The sequence below is a fragment of the Cricetulus griseus genome, chromosome 2 (genome assembly GCF_003668045.3).
Source record: "Cricetulus griseus strain 17A/GY chromosome 2, alternate assembly CriGri-PICRH-1.0, whole genome shotgun sequence".
Taxonomy (NCBI): Eukaryota; Metazoa; Chordata; class Mammalia; order Rodentia; family Cricetidae; genus Cricetulus; species Cricetulus griseus.
The window spans coordinates 200929931-200955678 of record NC_048595.1 but is presented as its reverse complement, the minus strand read 5'-3'; the positions used below and the strand labels follow the sequence as shown (position 1 = coordinate 200955678).

Sequence of the window (25748 nt, the reverse complement as noted above, 5' to 3'; positions counted from 1 at the left end):
TTTTGTGGGTATTTGGTATTTATAGTATATGAGAAATCCAAACTGAATAAGACCAGTTTCTACTTCAAAATAAGTTACAGTAAATCTAACCTTACTACTTATTTAGTCATAAATGAAATGGATTACTTACTCAACAGTGTGGTTGCTGGTTGTTTAAATATGGTTTGTGGAGAGTATGAGTATATAACAGAACTTGTTTGAAGTACATAGTCTTAGGCTATGTGTGGTGGCATATGTTTGTAATACTTAGCACTCTAGAGGCAGAGGCAGGATGATTGGCAGTCCAAGGCCAACCATAGCCACATAATGAAGTTGAACTCAACTTGAGCTGTATGAGAGAGTCTCTTTCAAAATAACTTGAAGTTGGTTTTTTTTTCCCCTGAGACAGAGTTTCTCTGTGTAGCTTTGGAGCCTGTCTTGGCACTCACTCTGTCGACAAGGCTGGCCTCGAACTCACAGAGATCCTCTGCCTCTGCCTCCTGAATGCTCGGATTAAAGGCATGCACCACTACTGCCCATCATAACTTTAAGTTGTAAATTTAAAAAGAAAATCAAACCCAGATGTACTGGATCAAACTCTGCATTTTAATAGGGTATTTCATGGATTTAAGTTAGGCAATGTGGCATACTGTAATCTCAGCACTTGTGAGACTGAAATGATATGACTGATATGAATTCAAGGCCAACCTGGATTATATAGTGAGTTTAAGAACTATAGTATTCGAGTCTGTCTTAAAGAAAGGTAAAGTAAATTCATGGGTCCTGTTTTATTTGTTTGCTTGTTTTTTTGTTTTTGTTTTTGTTCTTTTGAGACAGGGTTTCTCTGTGGCTTTGGAGGCTGTCCTGGAACTAGCTCTTGTAGATCAGGCTGGCCTCGAACTCACAGAGATCTGCCTGCCTCTGCTTCCCTAGTGCTGGGATCAAAGGTGTGTGCCACCTCCTCCTCCCGGCATTTGCTTGTTTTTGTTTTTGTTTTTGTTTTTGATGCAAACTGCATGAGGCTTTATTGTAATTTAACGAGCTAACCCCATGTTAGCTTGGGTCTTTCACCCACCCGGATGGCTCGCAAAAGATCGGCATTTGCTTGTTTTTTGAGACAGGGTTTTACTATGTAACCCTTACCATTCTGGAACTTGCTCAGTAGACTAGGCTGGCTTCAAGTTTATAGAGATCCCTTGTCTCTACCTCCTGAAAGCTGGGATTAAAGGTGTGTCCCACCACTCCTAAGCTCAGTTAGCTATTTTACAGAAATTCTTTTTACCAAGGTAAAACTTTAAGCCATAGGTTCGTGTACAAAAATATCTTTGGGAATCAGTATGGTGGTAGCCTTTAAAACATTGTTCATCAAATGCCTCAAAAGATAACTTTTTTACAAAGGAAAAAAAATAGTATCTTTGCAAAAGATCAGTTAATCTGACTCATTAAGGAGGCAGAGGCAAGCAGATCTGTGAGTTCAGGGCCAGCCTGATCTACTCTACTTTGTGAATTCAAGGCCAGCCAGAGACATATAATGAGACCCTGTCTCAAAAAACAATAGGCCACTGGGGAATGAAGATTGCAAAATGGTTTATTGTTTAACCAGTCCACTCTGATCCAACCTTGTACTGATAGTACCTTTCCAGTTATGATATTGTGATGTTTCATACAATGCAGTGAATATAAACAACTTGTTGCCTAAATAAAGAATCGATTTTAAAACAAACAAACAAAAACAATAGACCAGGTAATTGGACTCACCATTGGTGGCTTTTATGCAGTCTGTTATAGCAGTGTTTGTTAACACAAATAGTAGAACCAAAAATGTGATGTCAATAAAAACTCTGGATTAATTTGTAGATTTTGATTACTATAAGTTAATGCTTTGAGAAAAGCTAAGCTTCAATCCATACCAGAAAACAGCAACAAAAAAAGGTAGTCCTTTGTACTATATCAGCTACGTTTTTAATTATTCTTAATACTTAAAACTGAAAAACAAAACTCTAAACAAACTGGCTAACACTCTAAATTTTATGTATAATGACAGTATTATTTTAAAAATATTTTATATCAAGTGTGAGAATACATTGCTGCTTGTATATATTTTCATCACCTGCATGTGTGTGCTTGTGGAAGTCAGAAGAATGTCAGGTCCTTTGTAATTGAAGCTACAGATGGTTGTGAACTGAACCCAGGTCTTCTGCATGAACTGCAGCAGCAAGTTCTCCTAACCACTGAGCCATCTTTCTACCCCCACAATGATTACTTTATGCCTACCTTTGTTGAAAAATAATTCTATTATGTAACTTGTACCAGAAGAATGACTTTTCTTGCTGATAATTTGAGATTTGAAATTAATGTTTCTGGCCTAGAAAGATGACTCAAGTGGTAAAAAGTCTTACTGTCTGGGTTTGATTCTTGGGACCCACATGCTGGAGGGAGAAAATAAACTCATGTGAGTTGTCCTTTGACTTCCACATACTCATGCTGTGGCAGAGGTTTGAAGTACACATGTATATATACACAAAATTAAGTAAATGTTAAAAAAGAAGTAATATATTATTCACCCTAAGATCCTACTGTTTTCTCTGCTGAGGAACCCACTGCAGAGCTAGTGCTGATGTTTTCACTGCTGCTGTTGTTATATGAGTCTATTGTCTAAATGTGATTTTGGATAAGGTATTTCTTTCACATTGAGGTTATATAAAATTTTCAAAATACTAAATTTCTAGAATGACACAGTAGTGCATGCCTTTAATTCCCACACTTGGGAAGCTGAGGCAGGTGAAACTCTTGAATTCGAGACTACAGGGCTATGTAGACGACCCTGTCTTTTTAAAAATATTGCTCAAATATTCTTCTAGGACCTCCAGTATTGTGCATTTTTTAAAAATCATGTTTAATAAACTTAAGGTTACAAAGTCTGAGGGCTAGTAAGGTTTGGAACTTGGATTGTCAGGCATGGCAGCACTTGCCTCTCCCCACTCAGCTGTCTTGCTGGCCCTCAGTCACTCTGTGACTGTCAAAATCTATGCCAGAGCCAGGTTTGGTTGAATGTGAGTGTAATCCCCGAAGTACATAATAGAGTTTGGGCACCTTCTGAACTACGTTAGACCCATATCAATAAACAAACACAAGTTACTTTACTTCTAGATTCTAAAACCCAACAGTGATTCTTTTAGTTGCCTTTGAGTCTGTTAGCTTTGAGGATTGCTGTTTTTTGAAGTTGACATCAGATATAAATGTTTACCAGAAATATATATATTTTTTGTTTGTTTGTTTGTTTTCCAGACAGGGTTCCTCTGTGGCTTTGGAGGCTGTCCTGGAACTAGCTCTTGTAGACCAGGCTGGTCTCAAACTCACAGAGATCCACCTGCCTCTGCCTCCTGAGTGCTGGGATTAAAGGCGTGCACCATCAACGCCCAGCACCAGAAATATTTTTAAAGACAAAAACAGCAGTTATTGGGGATGTTGGTTGGAGAAGCAGTGTAGGAAAAGAAGAGAATCAGCAGAAATAAAATATGTATGAAAATCCGGTAATGAAACCCATACTGTATATACTATTAAAAAATAAAAATAGGGTAGGAGAGATGACTTAGCATTAGGAGCACTTGGGTTTGGTTTCTAGAACTCATATGGTAGCTAACAAGTGTCTATAACTCATAAAACATATCTATAATAATAAAAATGATAGCTATTTTCAAATTCATGTTTTTGCCTAGTTGAAGTTTGTGTATCCTCATTTACAAATAGGATACTTGGTACATAAAATTTACATAAAATCCTGTCAATTTATCTTAATGCATTTTTTATATGTGTCTAACTACTTGATGTAATTTTGTATCATAGGATCATGAGTCTTTTTACATCAGTTAACTTTGTGTGTAATGTTTGATTTTAGTCGCAGTCTGGCAGAAGCTTGTTCAGATGGAGATGTGAATGCTGTTCGAAAATTGCTAGATGAAGGCAGAAGTGTAAATGAACACACAGAAGAAGGAGAAAGCCTCCTATGTTTGGCTTGTTCAGCAGGGTATTATGAACTGGCACAAGTAAGCAGAAATAATCTTTATTAATTTTAGTAGTGCTGGGGATCATCAAATCCAGGGCCTTATGCATGTGAGGTAAATGCTTTACCCTGAGTTACAGCCCCAGCCCCAAAATAATTGTTAGTGTTTAAAATTAGAGAGGGGCTTGGGTATATTTGAATATGTGTGGAGGTGCTTGTGTAGGCCAGAAACTGATATTAGGTTTGTCTTCCTTGACTACTGGCCACTTTGTTCACTGAGATAGGGTCTTTTACCCTGGTAAACCTGGAGTTTACCAGTTTGTTCCTCTAGCTAGCCAGTTTGCTCTGGAGATCTCATGTATCTGCCTCTCAAGTCCTGGGAACTCCAGCTCTCAGGTTTTCCTGGTTAATACCATCTACTGAACCATGTCCTCAGTTCTAAACTTTTAAAAATAGTATATAAACCAGGCAGTGGTGGCACAAACTTTTAATCCCAGTACTTGGGAGGTAAATGCAGGTAGATCTCTGAGTTCAAGACTAGCCTGGTCTACAGAATGAGTTCTAAGACAGCCAGGGCTACACAGAGAAACTTTATTTTGGAAAAAAAAAAAAAAATAGTGTATAGCTGGGTCTTGAGAGATGGCTTAGTGGGTGAGAGTACTGACTGCTCTTCAAGAGGACCCAGCACTCCCATGGCAGCTCACAATCATCTGTAACTCCAATTCCAGAGGATATGATGCCTTATAGCCTCGACAGGTACTGTGCATGGATGTGGTGTGCAAACACACAGGCAGGCAAAACACCCGTACGCACAAAATTTTTAAAAATAAAATAGATAACTGGTCAGGTGAGATGGCTCAGCACCTAGTGCTAAGCCCAAGGACCTGACTTTGAGTTTGATTACTAAGGCCCACGTAGTGAAAAGAGAGAGATCCAATTCCTACAAGTTGTCCTCTGACTTCTACCTGTGTGCTGTGATCATGGCATGCCTATTCACACACAAAGAATTAATAATTTTAAAAAAAAAAAAACATGTATAGTTAAGGTGGTGGCACCCACCTATAATTTTAGCACTTGGAAGACTAGGGCAAGCAAATAACAAGTTCATGGCCAGGCTGAGTTACATAGTGAGTCCCTGTCTCAAAAAACAATGAAAAAACAAACAAACAAAAAAATTAAAGCTATAAGGGAAAGCAGAAGTTTATTTCTACTGCATTCAGAGTATCCCGGTTCTAATGTTTTTTTCTTCTATATGGAACAATCTTGGGAAATAAACTATTTTTATTGCTCTCTTGCTAGACAATCTCAAACAGCACAAATTCTTTTATAAGAGCAGATACATATGATAGGATAGCTAATGAGATCTTTATTTAAAGATTAACATGTACTAGCTAGGAGTGGTGGTGCATGCCTATAATCCTAACATCTGGGGTGTGTAGACAGGAGGACTTGGGATTCAAGGTTGTCCTTGGCTTCCTAGTTAGTTTGAGACTCAGATGCATGAGATACTGTCTCTCAAATGGTATTAGGAAAATATGTGATCTGAACTGTCATCCTGACTAGTAAAAATTGGATTTTCCTAAAAGGTGATTATTTTTGCTTATTTTTTTATCACTATCTCAAAAGGTTATCTTCTCAGATTGAATATTTTTTTCTGTAAGTACTATTAATAGTAAGCAATAATAACATCTTTGTGTGTTTTTAAAGGTACTACTAGCTATGCATGCTAATGTTGAAGATAGAGGGAATAAAGGAGATATAACTCCTCTGATGGCAGCTTCCAGTGGAGGTTATTTAGATATTGTGAAATTATTACTTCTTCATGATGCAGATGTCAACTCCCAGTCAGCAACAGGTATGTATAAATTGATATGAAAGAAAAATTGACATAATTTTTTTATTATATTAAAATTGACTGCCAGGTAGTGGTGGCACATGCCTTTAATCCCAGCAGTCATGAGGCAGAGGCAGGTGGATCTCTGTGAATTCAAGGCCAGCCTGGTCTATACAGCAAGTTCCAAGACAGCAAAGGGTACATAGAGAAATCCTATCTCAAAAGTAAAAAAACAGAAACAAAAGACACTCCAAAATATATAATTTATTATAACATAATTAATAAAAATTTGATTGCTAGAGCATTGGTGAGATGGCACAGTGAATAAGGTACCTGCTGCCAGGCTTAATAACCTGAGTTCAGTTTTCAGGATGCACATGGCAGGAGAGAACCAGCTCTTGAAAGTTGACCTCTTATTTCACACTCAGGCCATGGCATGCACACACAAAACAAGTAAATGTAATTTTAAAAAATTATATTATTGGGGGAAATAAATGGAAACCTTCTGAAAGTAATCTTGACTTTGATATCTTTAAAAGTCTTTGTTGTAGTTTGTTGAACTATGATCTCAGTGTGTGGACCAGGATGGCCCTTGCACTCAAAAATCCTCTTTCTTCAACCTTTAAGAGTATTGGGATTATAGCATGTACCACCATGCCTGACTGAAAAGTCTTTAAGCCATGCAGCCCAACTGAAATCCTATCACTCAGGAGGCTGAAGTAGGGGGCTTCTTGAGTTTAAGGATAGTCTGGGGTTGGTAGAAAGGTCCTATTTCCAACAACAACAAATCTAACATAAACTTGAACCAGGCATAGTGGCACTTGTGCATAATCTTAGCATTTAAGAGCTGAGGCAGGATGATTGCTGTGTGTTTGAAACACATGTTGGATATATAGGGTCTTCCAGGACAGTTCTAGTCTGCGTAATAAAACCATCTCAAAAACAGTATAGGTTCGATTTGGTCAAGTTGAATAGTTTTTCTGCTACAAATAGTTCCTTTTCTTTTGTCCCAGAGATATATAATGTATAAAGAAAAAGTTATGAACTATATTTCCTCTAGTTCTTTATCTCATTTAAGTATAGCTCCTTTGACTTTGTGTTTGCAATATCAGATTTTTCTTTTATGATATGATGAATACATTTATTAGTAAGAAAATGCTGCTTCCCCCAACTTATTTCTCCCTCCTCCTTTTTTAAATGCTATAAAGGAAGTTTTAAAGACTACTTGCCAAGCATACATGAAACCCTGAGTTCAACTGGGATTATAGTTTGAAAGCATAAGAGTTCGCAATGGTGGAGCAAAGACATGGCACAAGAATAACTAAGAGCTCACCCCCCCCCCCCCCCAGGACAAGGCTTCTCTGTGTAATAGAACTGGCTGTCCTGGAACTCACTCTGCAGACCAGGTTGGCTTCAAACTCAGAAATCTGCCTGCCTCCTTAGTGCTGGGGTTAAAGACAAATGCCACTACTGCCCAAGGGGAGCTTACATCTTGATCTTCAAGCAGAGAGAGAGAGAGACAGAGAACATGAGTACCAGGAATGGTAGAAATCTTTTGAAACCATAAAGCCAGTCCCCCAGTGTCATAACTCCTCCAAGACTACACCTCCTGATCCTTCCCAAACAGTTCCACCAACTGAGGACCACATACATATCCAATCATGCAACCCTATGGGGGACATTCTCATTCAAACCACTGTTTTTCGCTCCATGACTCCAAATAGGTTTGTGGTCATAGCATAATGCAAAATACATTTAGTACAACGTTAAAAGTCCTTATAGTCATAGTCCCAATATCAATACTGTTTTGTCTTCTGAGACACAAGCCTAGTGGTTCTTAACCTGTGGGTTGCAACTCCTTAGAGTCAGATGACCCTTTCACAGGGTGGTCTAGTACCATTGGAGAACACAGATACTTACATTACAATTCATAACAGTAACAAAATTACACTTATGAAGTAGCAATGAAAATTATTCTGTGGTTGGGGTGGTCACCAAAACATGAGGAACTATATTAAAGGGTCAAAGCATTAGGAAGCTTGAGAACCACTGCTCAAGGCAATCTCTTAATTGTAACCCCCTTTAAAATCAGAAAGCAAATTACATACTTCCAACATTCAATGGCACAGAATATACATTACCATTACAAAAGGGAGGGATGGGTCACAACGAGGAAATACTAGACAAAGATGGAAAGCAAGCAGGGCAAACTCCAAATCCTGTAGCTCCATGTGTAATATCAAAGGACTTAGATGGTTCTTCCCTTCCAGCTTTGCAGCATGCAACATGGTTCTTTTTCCTAGGCTAGTTCCACCCCCTGTATGCAGCTTTCCTGGCAGACCCATAGCTCAGGTACCTGTAATATCTTGGGAACACCAATGCAATCCAGCTGTCACCTTGACTGCTTTATGAAGGCCCTTAGGGCATTCATTCATACAGGGACCCCCCCACTTGCTACATGCCTGGCTCCAGCAGCTCTCTTTAACCATGGAGGAAGATTCTATAATCCCTTTACTCCTATATCCTTCATGCTTCTAAAACAGTAACTACATGGATAACACTGCTAAGTTCAGCTGCCTGCTTGAACTGGAGCCTGATCCCCTTAAATCATACAGCAGCTTTTGTTTGTTATTGTTTTCTAGGAACAGAAATTTCCTTAGCCCTTTTGTAAGTTTGAAGCTTAACTGGGTGGGTCTTCCTTGATCTCCTTACCTATTTCTCCTTAACTCCAACATTACATTTCCTCATGCTCTTTTTCTCTTCAAACTGTATAATTTCTTTCTTTTTTTTTTTTTTTTTTAAGATTTATTTATTTACTATGTACACAGTGTTCTGCCTGCATGTGTCCCTGCAGGCCAGAAAAGGGCACCAGATTTCATTACAGATGGTTGTGACCAACCATGTGGTTGCTGGGAATTGAACTGAGGACCTTTGGAAGCCCAGGCAGTGCTCTTAACCACTGAGCCATCTCTCCAGCCCAAACTGTTTAATTTCTATTTAGTTTTGTCCCTCTTACTCCTTTTTCATTATAGCCCTACATAAGAGCGATTATTAATAACCACGCACAGAGTCAATACTACACTGTCTTCAAAATCTCTGACAAAGAAATTTTCTGTTATTTGTTAATTTAGCCTCAGACAAATTCTTAGGATAAGAGCAGAAAGCTGCCACATTCTTAGCCAAAACATCACAAGAATGCTCTCTAGCCCAGTTATTAATATTGTTTTTCTCTGAAACCTCTTAAGCCAGACTTCCATAGTCCTCATTCTCAACACTACTGTCTTCTAAATTCCTACTAGAATGGTCCAGTAAGCTCTGCTTACAGCATTTAACTGCTTTTCTAGTCCAAGGTCTCAAACTCTTACATTCCTCCCAAAAACCACATGGTCACATCAATAGCCCAATCTCTGATACCAACTTCTGTATTAGTTAGGGTTTCTATTGCTGTGATAAAATGCTATGACCAAGGCAACTTATGAAAGAAATCGTTTAATTGGGCTTACAACTTCAGAAGGTTAGAGTCCACAATGACAGAGCAAAGTGACCAGAATAGCTGCAAGCTCACATGTTGATCCCCAAGCAGGGGACAGAAAGAAGCCTGGGAATGCAGAAGACTTCAAAGTCCACCTCAGTGACAGATATACTTCTACAAGGCTATACATTAATCCCAGCACTTGGGAGGCAGAGGTAGACAAATATATGTGAGTTCGAGGCCAGCCTGGTCTACAGAGCCAATTCCAGGACAGGCTTCAAAGCTATACAGAGAAACCCCGTCTTGAAAAAAAAGTATTTCTTTTGAAGGTATTAAAACTGAGAGGAATGTATACCCATCTTGTTGGGTTATATTGTGAATGTAAGATATTTGTCTCAGGTCTGGAGAGATGGTATGTCTTTTAAGATCAAATTACTGCTGTTACAGAGGACCCAAGATTATTTCCCAACCCCATGTCAGGTGGCTCTCAACCATCTGTAAGTCTTGTTCTGGGAGGATCTATGTCTAGAGGAAAATATATCCAAAGCAATGAATTGTGTTTTTGTTGGATCTGTTAAAAACGTTTTTTAAAAAAATCAATGGATAGAAATAAAATGTTGGGATAGGTAGTGTGTTAGTGGGGGTCAGGGGAGGAGGGGAGGGAGAGGGAACTGGGATTGACATGTAAAACAATCTTGTTTCTAATTTAAATTTTAAAAATGGGAGAAAAATAAAATGTTAAATATTCTAAGGTACACAGTATTAAAAGAAAATAGTTAATTTTGAATAAGATTTTAGAATTTTATTTTTATTTTGCTTATTTGGGGTTAGAGGCTTTGAGACAGGGTCTCACTATGTAGCCTTGGCTGGCCTGAAATTCACAATTTAGACTAAGCTGGTTTTGAACTCAGATCCACCTGCCTCTGCGTCCTGAGTGCTGGGATGTAGAAAGAGGCCTGGCTGTGTATCAGGCAGTAGGTATGTGCCAATGGAATTTTAGTATACCCTATAAATGGCTAATGAAAATACCTTACTCTTGCCCTCCCATTTCCACTCATGATCTTAACTCATATTTAATTGAAAAAATAGAAAATTTGATTTATCTTCCCATAAGTAAATTCCTAATCAATTATTTTTTAAATTGATTGATTGATTGATTTTGCATGCTCTTGCATGCATACATGGAGGCCAGTAGAGGACATCAGGTATTCTCCTATTCCACTGCCTATTTCTTTGAGGCAAGGTCTCTACCTGACTTGGGACTCTATTTTCTTGAGTAGGCCAGCAGCCAGCAACCTGTCTTCACTCCTCTCAGAGCTAGTGTTCAAGGCACGTGCAGGATGTCTGGCTTATGTGGGTGTGGTAACCTAAACTCTAATTTCATGTTGTTTTGTTTTGTTTTTGATTTTTGTTTTTTCTCTGTGTAGTCCTGGGACTTACCCTGTAGACTAGCCTGGCCTGCAACTCAAAGATCCAAAGATTCCACTGCCTCTGCCTTCCAAGTCCTAGGACTAAAGGCGTGCACCACCACTGCCTGTCCAATTTCATGATTTTAACCAGTGAGCCATCTCTTCAGCCCTGAATTTGTTTACTTTTTCAATAGACTATACCTCCTATTGTATGCCAGAATTATTTAGAGTGATTATTAGAAATATAGTTTCTGGGCTGATTAGATGGCTCAGCTGATAAAAGCACTTGCTATTCAAGCCCGATGACCCAAGTTGATCTTTGAAATCCACAGAAAGATGGAAAAAGAACAGCTCCTGGAATTTGACTTCTGGCTTCTACATGCATGCACACCAATGCACATGTATACCTATACTCTCTTACATATGATACTCATAACTAAATATAATTTTTTCTTTTTCTCTTTTTATGGCATTGGTGTTTTGCTTGCGTGGATGCCAGATTCTCTGGAATTGGAGTTATAGACAGTTGTGAGCTACTATGTGGGTGCTGGGAATTGAACCTGGGTCCTCTGAAAGAACAGCCAGTCCTCTTAACACTGAGCCATCTCTCCAACACCCCATTACATATAATTTTTTAAAAAGGTTCCAAGGAATTTCCTTCTGCACTCTAAAGCAGTCCAGTCTTGGAGAGACAGAGCACTTCAGCTTCATCTGGGGAGGTGCTCAGCATTCTTCTCACCTGGTTTAGGTGCTTTTTGCTTGGCACTAGATATCCTTTTACAGGCACCTGCTCACCATTGAGGCCCAACACAAATATAGCTATTCCCTTTTTGGGAAAAAGGAAAGAAAAAACAAGCAAACAAACAAACTAGGTGGTTAAACCTGTATGTAGTTCTGGCTTAGACAAGGGGGTCAGGGAATTTAAGGCAAGCCTAGGTTGCAAAGCTGGGCCATCTCAAAAATAAACAAACATTATTGAGATGACTCGTAGCGTGGAATTCATGCAATCTAATTTTAGATTAGTTCTGTCACTATTAAAAGATTTCTAAAGAGGACCAGGGTTCCAGTCTCAGCGCCCACTTTTGGTCTCACAACTATGATTTTTCCATTAAATAATTATACACAGATCTACTGATACACAGTAGAAAACCTGAGAATGGTTGTAACAAAGAAAAATCTAAATGGCCTGTAATATTACCATGTAAGGGGGAAAAAGCATGTAAATAGTATCTTAGTATATGTTCAGTATATTTTTAAATAAGTGTTTTTAAGATATACATATTTGTGCAATAAAATAATTTAAATTTTATAGTCTGTTTATTTTATTTAGTAGTATATCAAGAACATGTTTGTCTAGCATGTGTGAGACACGGGGTTGAATCTCTAGCACTTACAAAAACAACAAACAAAACATACAACTTGAGATAGTAGTTATGCTTTATGTCAATTGGAATTGGAGAGAGATAACTAAAACAGTAGCATGACACCTATTTCATAATTTTGTACTTTTTTTGTTCTTTGTTAGGGAATACTGCACTAACTTATGCCTGTGCTGGAGGTTTTATTGACATTGTAAAAGTGCTGCTTAATGAGGGTGCAAATATAGAAGACCATAATGAAAATGGACACACGCCCCTAATGGAAGCAGCCAGTGCTGGTCATGTGGAAGTTGCCAGAGTTCTTCTAGATCATGGTGCAGGCATCAACACTCATTCTAATGAGTTCAAAGAAAGTGCTCTAACACTTGCCTGCTACAAAGGTACTTTTTAATATCAGAATATTTATAATTGTTCTCATAACAACTTCAAATGTTCGAGCATTGAGTATTTGGGTTAACTTGTATTTTCCTTCTTTACCTGAGTATTATTGACTTGATTTTTTTTTTCCTTATGGTGTAAACTTACTTGTTATAGTATACATTAGAAAGCCTATTTTAGCCTGTGTTTTCTGTACTATCCATATATATGTATATCTATATATATGTGTATATATGTATATATATAATTATTATTTTAACTCATTTATCTGTGTTGTCAACCAAACAACTTATATATCTAAGAATTTCCATTATTTAATATCCCTTGTTCTATATGAGTTTTCCATTAAATAATTATACACAGATCTACTGATACACAGTAGAAAACCTGAGAATGATTGTAGCACAAAGAAAAAATTAAATGGCTTGTAATATTACCATGTAAAGCGGAAAAAGCATGTGAAAAGTATCTTAGTATATGTCCAATGTATTTTTAAATAAGTTTATTTGTGCAATAAAATAATTTAAGTTTTATTGTCTGTTTATTTAGTAGTATGTCATGAATATATACTTATCTCAATAAATGTTCTTGTAACATATTTTTTGATGATCACATAGTATTTTAGTTAGATTTTCTAGATTGGTTACCTGCATATACCACAAAACACAATATGATTTGTACAGAAGTGAAACCTAAGCATAAACTGTCTTGTGCTAGTATTGCAATTCAATTTTGTCATCAAGATCCAAGAGTGTTATTTTTCTATTGTACATCCTAGTATATAGTTTCTGTCCTCAATGTTATCTATAGTCCAGGAGGCAGCTAGTGCCCAACAGTACATACTTTAGGATGAAGAGGGTAAAAGCAATGTAGCAATTGCCTTCCCATTTAGTAAGTTCCTTTTAAGAAGTCTTTCTAGAAACTTCACTTTGTAACTCTCACTGCATTCCACTGGCTCCCCTCTGCTACAAGGAAGGCTAGAAAATAGTCTTAAGAGTTAGGCAAGCCGCCATATAGGTAAAACTCTCTCTCTCAAGAATGGATGTTGAGTAGGGAAATCACAATCTCTGCCAAATACATGAAATGGATACACCATAATTTCATATCGTTGGACACTAATTATTACAGTTATTTAATAATTAACTATTATTTAAAAACACTGTGATAACATGCTTGTGCAGAGCTTTTTTTTTTTGCCTAATCTCTGGTTATTTCCTTAGAATAAATTCCGGAAGTAAAATTGCTGGGTCAAAGTGTATGGACATTCTAAGACTTTTGATACATACTTCCAAATTGCCTACTAAAAAGGTTGGGCCAGTTTTCTTGGTGTCTCAGACCCCACTTGGTCACATGAGAACTCCTTTACCCACCTTTCACTTTCTCCAGTAGTAGGCATTATCATTCTCTTCACTCTTTGCCATTTTGGTAGCTAAAATAATGGTGTCTCATTTAATATCTCTTCTATCAGCTTAATATCTATTGATGTATCTTTTGAATTACCATTTTATATCCTTTACCTATTTTACATTGGAATGTTGGTATTTTTCTCATTGACTATTAAGTTGTTTTTTTTTTTTTTTTTTTTTTTTTTTTTTTTTTTTTTTTTTTTTTTTCTTAAATGTATCAAGAGGATTGGAATTATTTTTAAAAGGAGTTGCTTTTCTGTGTCTTTTCATTGTCACAGTGAGGTTATGCTGATTTTAAAGGTGTTTTCTAGAAAATATGTTCCAGTAAACTTTACCTGGCTTTCTGTTTGATTCCAGTGTTTTGATAGTTTGTATAAATTAAATCAGAGAACATGCATGATTATTTAGCCAGAAATATTTGCTTTAGAAAGTCAGTCTTTATAACTTAGATGACCTATGGAGAATGCATCTACTTGTTTTCAGTTGACTTTGTAAGACTGTCATTGATTTATTAAATTCAAATTAAAACAATAGATTATAGATAGACATTTGAAAATAAAATTCTTTGATTTAATACTCTTACATTTAACTGATAGTCAATTTTTTAACCTTATTTTTAAGGCCATTTGGATATGGTTCGATTTCTGCTTGAAGCTGGTGCAGATCAAGAGCATAAAACTGATGAGATGCACACTGCCTTAATGGAGGCTTGCATGGTAATTTAATTGTGATCACTTGAAATTTTTTTATTCTCTTTTTATTATTATTATTATTATTATTATTATTATTATTATTATTATTATTAATTCAAGTTAGGGAACAGGCTTGTTTCACATGTAAGTCCCCTCTCCCTCTGATCACTTGAAATTTTGTGGGAAAAAATTCATGTGTTTGCCTGAGAATTATTATTGCTATTGTTGTTGTTTCTTGGGTGTGGGTATATGTGTGTGTGTGTGTGTGTGTGTGTGTGTGTGTGTGTGCAGGTACATATGCCTTTAGAAGCCCCAAGGACAGACAACCTTGGGATCCTATTTCTCTGTATACTCCATCCACCTTACTTGTAAAGGCAGGGTCTCTCACTAGCCTGGAACCACCTAAGTAGAATAGGTAGGCTGGCTTTGAGATTTAGTAATCTGAATATGTCCACTTCACTATTATATACCAACACACCTAGTTTTATTCTTTTTTTTTTTTTTTTTTTTTTTTTCTTTTTTGAATTTTTTTACTATGGGTTCTGGTGCCCAAACTCACGTCCTTATGTTTACATGGCAATCACTTTAACTGAGTCTAGTCTCTAAAAATTGTTAATGTTTGGCTTGTATTTTTAACTGAATTCTAAGTAGAAAACAAATAATGCTTTAATATATGGACTTTTAGAGGGTGATAGCATCTAGTAATCTTACTGTAATGTTTTTAAGGTTTGTTTTGTTTTGTTTTTCGAGACAGGGTTTCTTTGTGTAGCACTTGCTGTCCTGGAGCTCACTTTGTAGACCACGCTGGCCTTGAAGTCACAGGGATCTGCTTGCCTCTGCCTCCCAAGTACTGGGTTAAAGGCACCAAACAGCTCTTTTTTTATTTTTATATGTATGGATATGCTTCCTGCATGTATGTCTGTGTACCATGTGTGTGCAGTGCCCATAGAGCTCAGAAAAAGCTGTCATTCTCTGGAACTGGAGTATGGGTCTTAAGAATCAAATCTGGATCATTTGGAAGAGCAGCAGTGCTCAGCTCTGCTGAACTCTGTCCCAAAGATATTAATAAAACTCTTAATTTTTGAGATGTTAGACATATTTCCAACATGTCTATCTGTTGTTTTGTTTTGTTTTCTTATTGGCTTCACATTAGCCCACATTGGTCTGAAGCTGAAGCTAGCTGTTTGCAACTTACTATGATCCTCCATGTCTCAGTTTCATGAGTGCTGGGATTACAGGTTGTAAGCTATCATCCCCCCCCAATGTATGTATGTACACACACACACACACACACACACACACACACACACACACACACACACACACACTGGTTTTTCAAGACAGGGTTTCTCTGTGTAGCTTTGGAGCCTATCCTGGCACTTGCTCTGGAGACCAGGCTGGCCTCAAACTCACAGAGATACGCCTGCCTCTGCCTCCCCAAGTGCTGGGAATAAAGGCGTGAGCCACCAACGCCTGGCCTTATATTTTCACATTAAAATGCTATAAAGAAGGCCAGTGAGTTGGTTCATCATGTAAAAACTTGACACACAAACTGAATGTCCTAAATTGGGTCCTCAAAACCCAATGATGGAAGGTTCTATTGAGAAACAGATACTCAGTTCATTGACCCATTCATTTATTTTATTTTATTTTTTTTTTAAGTTTCTTGGGCTTTTTTTTTTTTTTTTTTTTAAGATTTTATTTATTTATTTTGTATAGTCTTCTGCCTGCATGCCAGCAGAGGGCACCAGATCTCATTTAAGGTGGTTGTGAGCCACCACGTGGTTGCTGGGAATTGAACTCAGGACCTCTGGAAGAACAGTCAGTGCTCTTAACCGCTGAGCCATCTCTCCAGCCTGACCCATTCATTTATTGAATGGATAATTTGTGAGGTGTTTTTTCTTCCAGGTTTATTTGTTTTACATGTATATGTTCTACTGGCACTTGTCTCTGTAACTGCATGTATGCCAGTTGTCAGCTGTCATGGGAGTGCTGAAAATCGAACCCAGGTCCACTGGAAAGAGCATCCAGTACTCTCAATCCACCAGCCATCTCTCCAGCCACCCAAATTTACTTATTAGTGATAGTGTGATTGTTTTTGAAATTAGAATGATGTAACATTTGACTTCATATGCTTAAAACAAGTATTAAAGCAAATACAATTTTTGAAGTCAAGAATTTAAAGAGATATTATACAGTGTTCTGCCTGCACATATGCCTGTACACCAGAAGAGGGCACCATATCTCATTATAGGTAGTTATGAGCCCCCATGTGGTGGCTGGGAATCGAACTCAGAATCTCTGGAAGAGCAGCCCATGTACTGAGCCCTTGAAGTCAAGAATTTAAAATTGAGGACTGAGAGCCTGGAGAGATGGCTCAGAAATTAAGTGTTGTAGTCACTGTTCTATTACTGTAAACAGATACCATGACCAAGGTAACTCTTACGAAAGAAAGCTTTTAATTAGGGGCTTAATTATAGTTTCAGAGGGTTAGTACATTATCATCATGGCAGGAATATGGTAGCATGCATGACACTAGGGCAGTAGCTAAGAGCTTCATCCTGATCCATAGGCAGCAGGCAGAGACAGACAGACAGACAGATATATACACACTCGACCTCATGTGGGCTTTGAAATCTCAGAGCCCACCAGTGACACACCTCCTCCAATAAGGCCACAACAACTCCTAATCCTACTCAAACATTCCACCTACTAAGAACTAGACATTTAAATATATGAATCTGTGAGGGCCAGTCTCATCTAATCAACCACAGAGTGCTTACTGCTCATGCAGAGGACTTAAGTTCAGATCCCAGCACCCATATGGTGGCTCCAAACTGCCTGTAACTCTGACTCTAGGGGATCCACCTCCTGGCACATGGTGCTGATAAACTCATTGGCACAAAAATATACACATGAATAAAAATAAATCTTTAAAACAAAAAATTGGGGACTAGAGTGGAGCTCAGTGGTTAAAATATGGGCTTAGCATATGAAAGACCCTGATAAATAATTTACATGCAAATAAAATTTTTGTTTTTAAAATGTTCTTTGCCTTGGTGCAATAGTTTGCTATGATGAAGCAAAGATAAAGCAATATTGATCCATAGGGACTTAGCTAAGTGACAAAATCCCAATTGGTAGCAGCTTCACAATTCAAATTATGGTGCATTTTTTGTTTGTTTGTTTGGTTTTGGTTTTTTTTTTTTTTTTTTTGGTTTGTGTTTTTTGTTTGTTTTTGTCAAGCTTTCCCTTCTAAGGAAGTTCTAGTACAGCTCCTACACTTAAAAATAGAAACTCTAATTTTGAGAATATGTTTATATTTGACCTGATTGTTGAGGTATGGTTGACTGGATTTGGTAGTTGTTTTGAACCTCAAAGAATATAAAACTTCAAAGTTATTTGTAATTGTGACTATTTGTTATGAAGTCCAATTTGTTTTTAAAAATTTTTATGAAAATTAAGGCAATTTAAATTTTATTTATTTATTTTTGGTTTTTTTTTACACAGGGTTTCTCTGTGGCTTTGGAGGCTGTCCTGGAACTAGCTCTTGTAGACCAGGCTGGTCTCCAACTCACAGAGATCCGCCTGCCTTCTGCCTGCCGAGTGCTGGGATTAAAGGCGTGCGCTACCACCACCGGGCCGTAATTTAAAATTTAAAATTAAATAAAATTTTAATTTATTTTTATTTTATGTGCATTGGTATTTTGTCTGCATGTATGTCTCTATGAGGGTATTGGATCCTGGAGTTACAGACAGTTGTGAGCTGCCATGTGGGTGCTAGGAATTGAACGCAGATCCTCTGAAAGAACAGTCTTAACTGTTCTTAACTCTTAACCACTGAGTCATCTCCCCAGCCACTTAAGCATTTAAAAAATAGTATTAATGGGCGTTAAGTAAGGTTCAGGTGGAATGATAATAATGTATGTTATATAACCTATATCAGCTAATCTTTCTTTAGATCCTTGTTTGCCTTCCACTTAAAAACAAAAACTGAAAATGAAAAGTTGTTTGTTTTGTTTTATGTCTGAACATCTGTAGGATGGACATGTAGAAGTGGCACGTTTGCTTTTGGACAGTGGTGCTCAAGTGAATATGCCTGCAGATTCCTTTGAGTCTCCGTTGACTCTAGCTGCTTGTGGCGGACATGTTGAATTGGCAGCACTGCTTATTGAAAGAGGAGCAAATCTTGAAGAAGTTAATGATGAAGGATACACACCCTTGATGGAAGCTGCTCGGGAAGGGCATGAAGAGATGGTGGCGCTGCTGTTGGCACAAGGTAAAGTCATTGTACATTATAAAAATTAATTTTTTTTCATGTTTTGTGTATTAGTTGAAGTAGATACTGTTTATGCGCTGATGAGAAAATAAATTTTGTGTAGCCTAGGCAAGCCTTGAACTTTCAATCTTATAAAATTCTCAATACTCTAGAAGAACAGCCTAAGTAGAGATGGTAGATGATTATCATCTTATTTGAATAATGTATTATAATTCTCTTTAGCAAGTTCTGTCTTTTGTTGTGCTTTCAGGTGCAAATATAAATGCCCAGACAGAAGAAACCCAAGAAACTGCCCTTACCTTGGCTTGCTGTGGAGGCTTTTCTGAAGTTGCAGATTTCCTGATTAAGGCAGGGGCTGACATAGAACTTGGCTGCTCCACACCTCTCATGGAGGCTTCCCAGGAGGGACACCTGGAGTTGGTTAAATATTTGCTGGCTGCTGGTATGTGGCTTTAAAAATGCCTTTATCACAGAAAGAAAAATACAAACAGTACTTTAGTTATATATGTCAAATGTAAAGCAATTGAACTAAGACATACAGAGTGCAGAAGTGACTACCAGAGTCTGTGGATGATGTAAGAGCATAAAAATCTATAGTAAAAAAGGGAATGATGACAAAGAGTGCCAAGGTTCAATGACTTACCTCCTTCACAGAATGGTAACGATGCTTAAGAGAGAAAGAATATGAGGGTGTAAATGCAGCATGCATGTGCCATAGCACATTACATGGAAGTGAGAGCACAGCCTTGAGAACTTGATTGTGTCTTTCCACTGATGATTTCAGTAATTAAACTCAGGTTCTCAGTTAGACTTATGCCATAAGTGCTTTCACTTGCTAAGCCATCTCATCTCCTAATTCAAGATTTTTAATATGAACAGACTGTGGATGTTTTTATCACCAAGAAATAACATGTCAGGTGATAGATAACTAATGTGATTTGATTATTCTAGTGTGTTCTTAATGTAACATTGTATCCTATAAATATATACAGGTATGTAGCTCAGTGACTGCTTAGTATACATTAAGCTCTGGAATTGTTTAGCTCGTGTATCTATAGTCTCGGGTACTAGGGAGGCTAAGGATGGAAGATCACCTGAGCCTAGCAGTGTGAGGCCAGACTGAGAATATTCCAAGACCTTGTGTTTAATAGACTTATTATTGTTGTTAGTATTTGTTTAGTGATTATAAGGCATCTTACAAACTCTCCATTCTTTTTTTTTTTAAAGATTTTATTTATTTATTATGTATACAACATTCTGCTTCCATGTATATCTGCACACCAGAAGAGGGCACCAGATCTCATAACGGATGGTTGTGAGCCAACATGTGGTTACTGGGAATTGAACTCAGGACCCTTGGAAGAGCAGTCGATGCTCTTAACCTCTGAGCCATCTCTATAGCCCTCCATTCTTTTTTTGGGGGAAGAAAAGTTAATTTTTCCTGCTTAGTCTGTGTTGGCATAGTCATGGCTATGGCATGATACTTTAAACCTGTTCATTTTTTGACATTTCTAAGTTGCCTCAAAAAGAAAATAAAGGGGTTGGGGAGTTGATGGCTCTGCTGACAGAGCACTTGCCATGCAAGCATGAGGGTCTTACCCAACCCCTATGTAAAAGCTGGGTGGGCCTGATGGCCAGCATGTAACCCCAGGGATGGGGAAGTGAAGACAGGGAATCTGCAGAGCAAGGTGGCTAGCTGGACTATGGTAAGCTTCAGATTCAGAGAAAGACTCTACCTCAATAAATAAGATAGAGAATTGTCCCGCGCGCTCTGTATTTCTCGCCAGCAAGAAATCATACACGGGACACTCGGATCCTTCTGCAGACAAGCTTTAATGCATCTTGAGAGTGAAAGAGCATAAGCTTCCCAGAGCGGAGACCCCGAGCCAAGAATCCCGTCCCCTAATAAAGGCTGGCAACCGCCGCCTCGGACGTGTCACCCCATGATTGGCTGCAGCTCATCCGGCCATATGACGCCACGGAATAGGCAGAGATCAAGGAATGGAAAATTACCCAGCGCCTGCGCAATAATCTTGTTTACATTCGGTGCCTGCCGGATGCAGGCGCCATCTTGTAATGGAGAATGCAGGGACGGCTCCCTACATCTCCCCCTTTTTTATTAATTAATGATAAGGCTTTATATTTTTACAAGCAAATAGGTCACCCAAATGTTGAGGGATAGAGGCAGAGGTTGTACCTTCCCAATCAAATATTAAGACTGTGTACAAGAGTCGCCATCAGGCTGTTAGCTTGACCCGAAGCGCTCTCGACCTGTCCTCTGCCGTTTTTCTGGGAAAGGGAGACTAGGGCAGGCAACCCTTATGCAGGACAACATGCCTCCCAGAGAAGCCTGCATATTGGGCAACTCTCTGTGCGATGCCTTGCTCGACATCCCTCATGGGCTGCTCAAGCCAGGCACTCTACCCTGTGCAATGAGCCTAGGCTCCGGGTGTGCAAGAGCTGTCTGGCCAGCGGCCTATTGCTTAAGCATAGTTAGCCAAATATCAGTGGAAGCCCCTTGTTCCAAAGCTACAAGCGCTTGGGCGATAACCACCTTGTCTCTCTTAGTTTGAGCCCTGAGCCTACAGACCAGCCAGAGAAGCAACATCAATCCGCAGCAAACGGCTGCACCAAACAATCCCACCTCCACCCATTCCTTAAAATAGGAGACAGCTGAAGCAATCCATGATGACAGTCCCTCCGTCAAGGACAGGAGTTAATCTGGATAATAGCGGCTCTCAACTCCCGGGGAGAGGGTGGAGTTCCGACTTTTGAGGGTCCAAAGGGGCTCTTCGGGTGAGTCTTTCCGGGATCCACAGGGGATTCTCTTCATCCTGTGGAAAAACACATATCGCTCCCCTGGATCTTATGAGAATAGGATCCGGGCCTCTCCAAAGACCAGTTAAGATATCTTTCCATTTTACCATTTCCTTAGACCTTTCAGGTTCTGAGGTATGACGCTTGGCCGCTGTATGGCCCTGAGCGTCGGTGTTTAGAAAATTAAGGGTAAAGAGTACCATGGATATTGCAACTCTTGGCACCGAGGGTAAGGATGCTCCCATTCCCTCCTTTTGTTTGATTAAATAAGACTTAAGTGTGCGATGGGCACGTTCCACAATGCCTTGTCCTTGAGGGTTATAAGGTAAGCCAGTCAGATCTGTCTACAGAAGTGCTGGAACTTTTGAGAGGTATAAGCCGGCCCATTATCTGTTTTTAAGAAGCACACAGGTGGCTAGGTAAAGTCTTATTTCTGTAATACAGCTGAACTTCCTTAAACAGTAGCTTAACTTCTTTCTGAGGCAGGGTTTTTCTGTGACTTTGGAGCCTGTCCTGGAATTTGATCTGCCGGACCAGGATCTTATAAAGATCCATCTGCCTCTTACTCCCGAGTGTTGGGATTAAAGGCGTATGCCGCCAACGCCCTCAACTTAAAGGCGTGTGTCACCAACATAATAGATTAGCATCTTTTACAAAACAAGAACTTTACATTGTCAGGCTTTGCTTAAAAATAATTCTAAATTGAAGCTCTTTAAGTAAAAACATTAATAAAATCAAACATTTGAAAACTGGTTTTAAAAAGAAATTTAAATTCCCTTAAGGTCTTTCTTTAATATATAGAAGCTTTAACATTTTAAATCTTAACTGAAAAACTTGTTTCTAAGATGGTACCTCTAATTTCCATGCGGTCACCTTTAGTTAAGATGGCGGTCTAAGTATCCTTTTTTTAACTTTAGCAAAATGGCTACCGTCAGTCATGTGACCAGCTACAAAATGGCCGTACCAGGAAATAACATGCGCGGCCTTTTCCCCTGTCAAAGACTGGGAAAGCCATCTGCAATTTTCTCCGCTCCTCTAATGGTAAAAAGGAGTCGGTACCAAATTTTTGTTGTAACTCATATAATGGGGGTGCTGATGGAAGTACACCCGCTGGATTAACAGGTCTCTTAAATTTACCGGGGTGTGACCGGTTATCCCCTATTTTCTCTCCCCCCTTTTTTGTTTCTTTTTCACCTAGCTGAGCTGTTTCCCCAGTATTTAAGACTTCATCTCCTGAGCTTTCAGAGTCATCAGAGCTATCAAGATTTAAAGCTTTAATCTCATTTACAGAATCATCTAACAAATTATTCACTCCCTTGTCAGTAGACATCCCAGGAGGTCCTTTTTTCTTATTTATTGCTGTTTCTCTTAACAAATTATTCACTCCCTTGTCACTAGACATCCCGGGAGGTCCTTTTTTCTTATATTTTATTGTTAGGCGCGCCCCATCTCTCATCACATTCGGTTTCTGATATGTAATTCTGGACTTCTTTAAGATTGTTACAACAGTGAGAAAAGTCAAAATAGCTCCTAGTAAAAGCATAGAAGCCTCTATATTAACCTCCCACAATAGCAACATTCCCAAGCCAAAGTCCAGAAAAAACATACCTCTCCGAATTTACCACCCTGCAGTTCTGAATCCGCCTCGTTAGAGGGGTCTCTGCGGTGCTGGAGATGTTCACATGTTCCCGGGTTTCGGCACCATATGTCCCGCGCGCTCTGTATTTCTCGCCAGCAAGAAATCATACACGGGACACTCGGATCCTTCTGCAGGAAAGCTTTAATGCGTCTTGAGAGGAGAGCATAAGCTTACCAGAGCGGAGACCCCAAGCCAAGAATCCCGTCCCCTAATAAAGGCTGGCAACCGCCGCCTCGGACGTGTCACCCCATGATTGGCTGCAGCTCATCCGGCCATATGACGCCACGGAATAGGCAGAGATCAAGGAATGGAAAATTACCCAGCGCCTGCGCAATAATCTTGTTTACATTCGGTGCCTGCCGGATGCAGGCGCCATCTTGTAATGGAGAATGCAGGGACGGCTCCCTACAGAGAATGATGAAAGAAAACACCCAGTGCCAACCTTTACAAACATTCACAAATACGTTCTACAGATGTATGGGCACACACATAGACACTCATGCACTAATGCACACCACAGCAACATATATAGACCAAAAAAAGTAGGATATAATTTTATTGACAAAATTGTTTCAGATATTTGTGTTTCATTAATATCAAGCAATAAGTATCATACTTTAGGATATATGTTGTCTGTAGGATATGTCAGAAAAAAAGCTGATAGAAATAAACTTTTGTCTTTTAGAAGTAATACTGAATTTTTCATTTTATCCAGGTCTGATTCATTCTTTTAAAGATTAAGTCTGATATGGTGCACATGGCTGTAATTTCCACTTTGGGGAGGTAGAAGCAGGAGGCTCCAGCCTGGTCTATAAATTGAGTTCTAGACCAGCCAAGACTACACATAGTGAGTGAGACTTTGTCTCAAACAAAACAAAACAATAGAACTTATATAGGTAGAATCAGGAGTCCAAGACCGTCCTTGGCCACATAAGAGCATATCTGAGATACATGAGACAAAAAACAAATAATTTACTGAATACTACATATTTTACTCAGCTTTTGCATTATTCCTATTAATTGCCTCTAATCTAAGCTGGACAGAGGTGGCGCACACCTTTAATCCCAGCACTAGGGAGTTTGAGGCCAGCCTGATCTACGGTGAGTTCCAGGACAGCCTAGACTGTTACACAGAGAAACACTGTCTTGAAAAACCCAACCCCTCCTGAAAGAAAGGAAGGAAGGAAGGAAGGAAGGAAGGAAGGAAGGAAGGAAGGAAGGAAGGAAGGAAAGAACGAAAGAAAATTGTAATTAGCTGGACATAGTGGTGCATGCCTTTAATCTGAGCACTAGGGGCCAAGGTAGGTGGATCTTTGATTTCAAAGCTAACCTCTTGTGTAGGTCAGGCTGGTCTTGACTTGGAACTCCTGTTACTCTTCATCTTCCTTCTTTCATCTCCCAAGTTGGAGCCACTTCCCCTATTTATTTATTTATTTATTTATTTATTTAGTATTTATTTATTTGTTTGTTTGTTTGGTTTTGGTTTTGGTTTTTCGAGACAGGGTTTCTCTGTGTAGCTTTGGAGCCTATCCTGGCACTCACTCTGGAGAGCAGGCTGGCCTCGAACTCACAGAGATCTGCCTGCCTCTGCCTCCCAAGTGCTGGGATTAAAGGCATGTGCCACCAATGCCCAGGTCCCTCATTTATTTTTTTAATAATTATTAATTTATAATAATTATATATAATAATTATAATAATTTAATAATTATTAATTTAAAATAAACACTTTTTACTTTTTTTTTAAGGGTTTTTTGTTGTTGTTTTAGTTTTTCTAGACAGTCTCTCTGTGTAGCCTTGACTCTCCTGGAACTCATTTTGTAGACCAAGTTGGCCTTGAACTTACCAAGATCCACCTGTGTCTGCCTCCTGAATACTGGGATTAAAGACCTGCGCCACCAACACTCAGCCAACACTTTTTATTTTTAATTTTTATTACACAGTTTTTTAAAGTTTTACTTATATGCCATGTGCACCATGTATATGCAGTGACTCTAGAGGCCAGAAGGATCCCCAGAACTGGAGTTGGGGTGATTGTGAGCTGCTGTGTTCGTACTAGAAACTGAAACCAGGTCCTCTGCAAGAGCAGCAGATTTTCTTTACCTCTGAGCTCTCTGCAGCCCCTAAGTGTGTAATTTGTAAAACTTTAAAAGTCAATTTTCATAAAATACACAGTGGTTTAGTATGTTTATAAAAAGTAAAAAAATAGTCAAAATACTTCTTACTGCTTCTAAAAAACCAGGGTCAGCTGTATGTGGTAACACATATCTTTAATCCCAGCATTCAGGAAGGCAGTTGCAGGGGGATCTCTGTGAGTTGGAGTCCAGCCTGGTCTTCATAGCAAGCCTCTGGACATCTGGTACTATATGGAGAGACCCTGTCTCAAAATATCAGAAAACAAAAACACAAGATCACTGAGTAGCCCTTGCTGGCCTCAAATTCACAGAAATCTGCCTGTCTCTGC

General features: G+C 38.7%; 1 protein-coding gene across 13 annotated transcripts in view; it reads left to right on the top strand.

Moving 5' to 3' along the window:
- LOC100756474 (ankyrin repeat and KH domain-containing protein 1) overlaps nucleotides 1-25748 on the top strand; it is a 115046-nt gene that overhangs the window by 19463 nt on the left and 69835 nt on the right. For all 13 annotated transcript variants that reach the window (XR_003482295.2, XM_027400792.2, XM_027400786.2 and 10 more), the window contains exons 4-9: nucleotides 3878-4025; nucleotides 5690-5837; nucleotides 12223-12456; nucleotides 14482-14576; nucleotides 18594-18831; nucleotides 19082-19273. Coding sequence is in view for 12 of the 13 variants with exons in the window: in XM_027400792.2 (XP_027256593.1) it covers nucleotides 3878-4025; nucleotides 5690-5837; nucleotides 12223-12456; nucleotides 14482-14576; nucleotides 18594-18831; nucleotides 19082-19273 (1055 nt within the window). In the remaining variant the exon portion in view is untranslated. The remainder of the gene's footprint in view (nucleotides 1-3877; nucleotides 4026-5689; nucleotides 5838-12222; nucleotides 12457-14481; nucleotides 14577-18593; nucleotides 18832-19081; nucleotides 19274-25748) is intronic.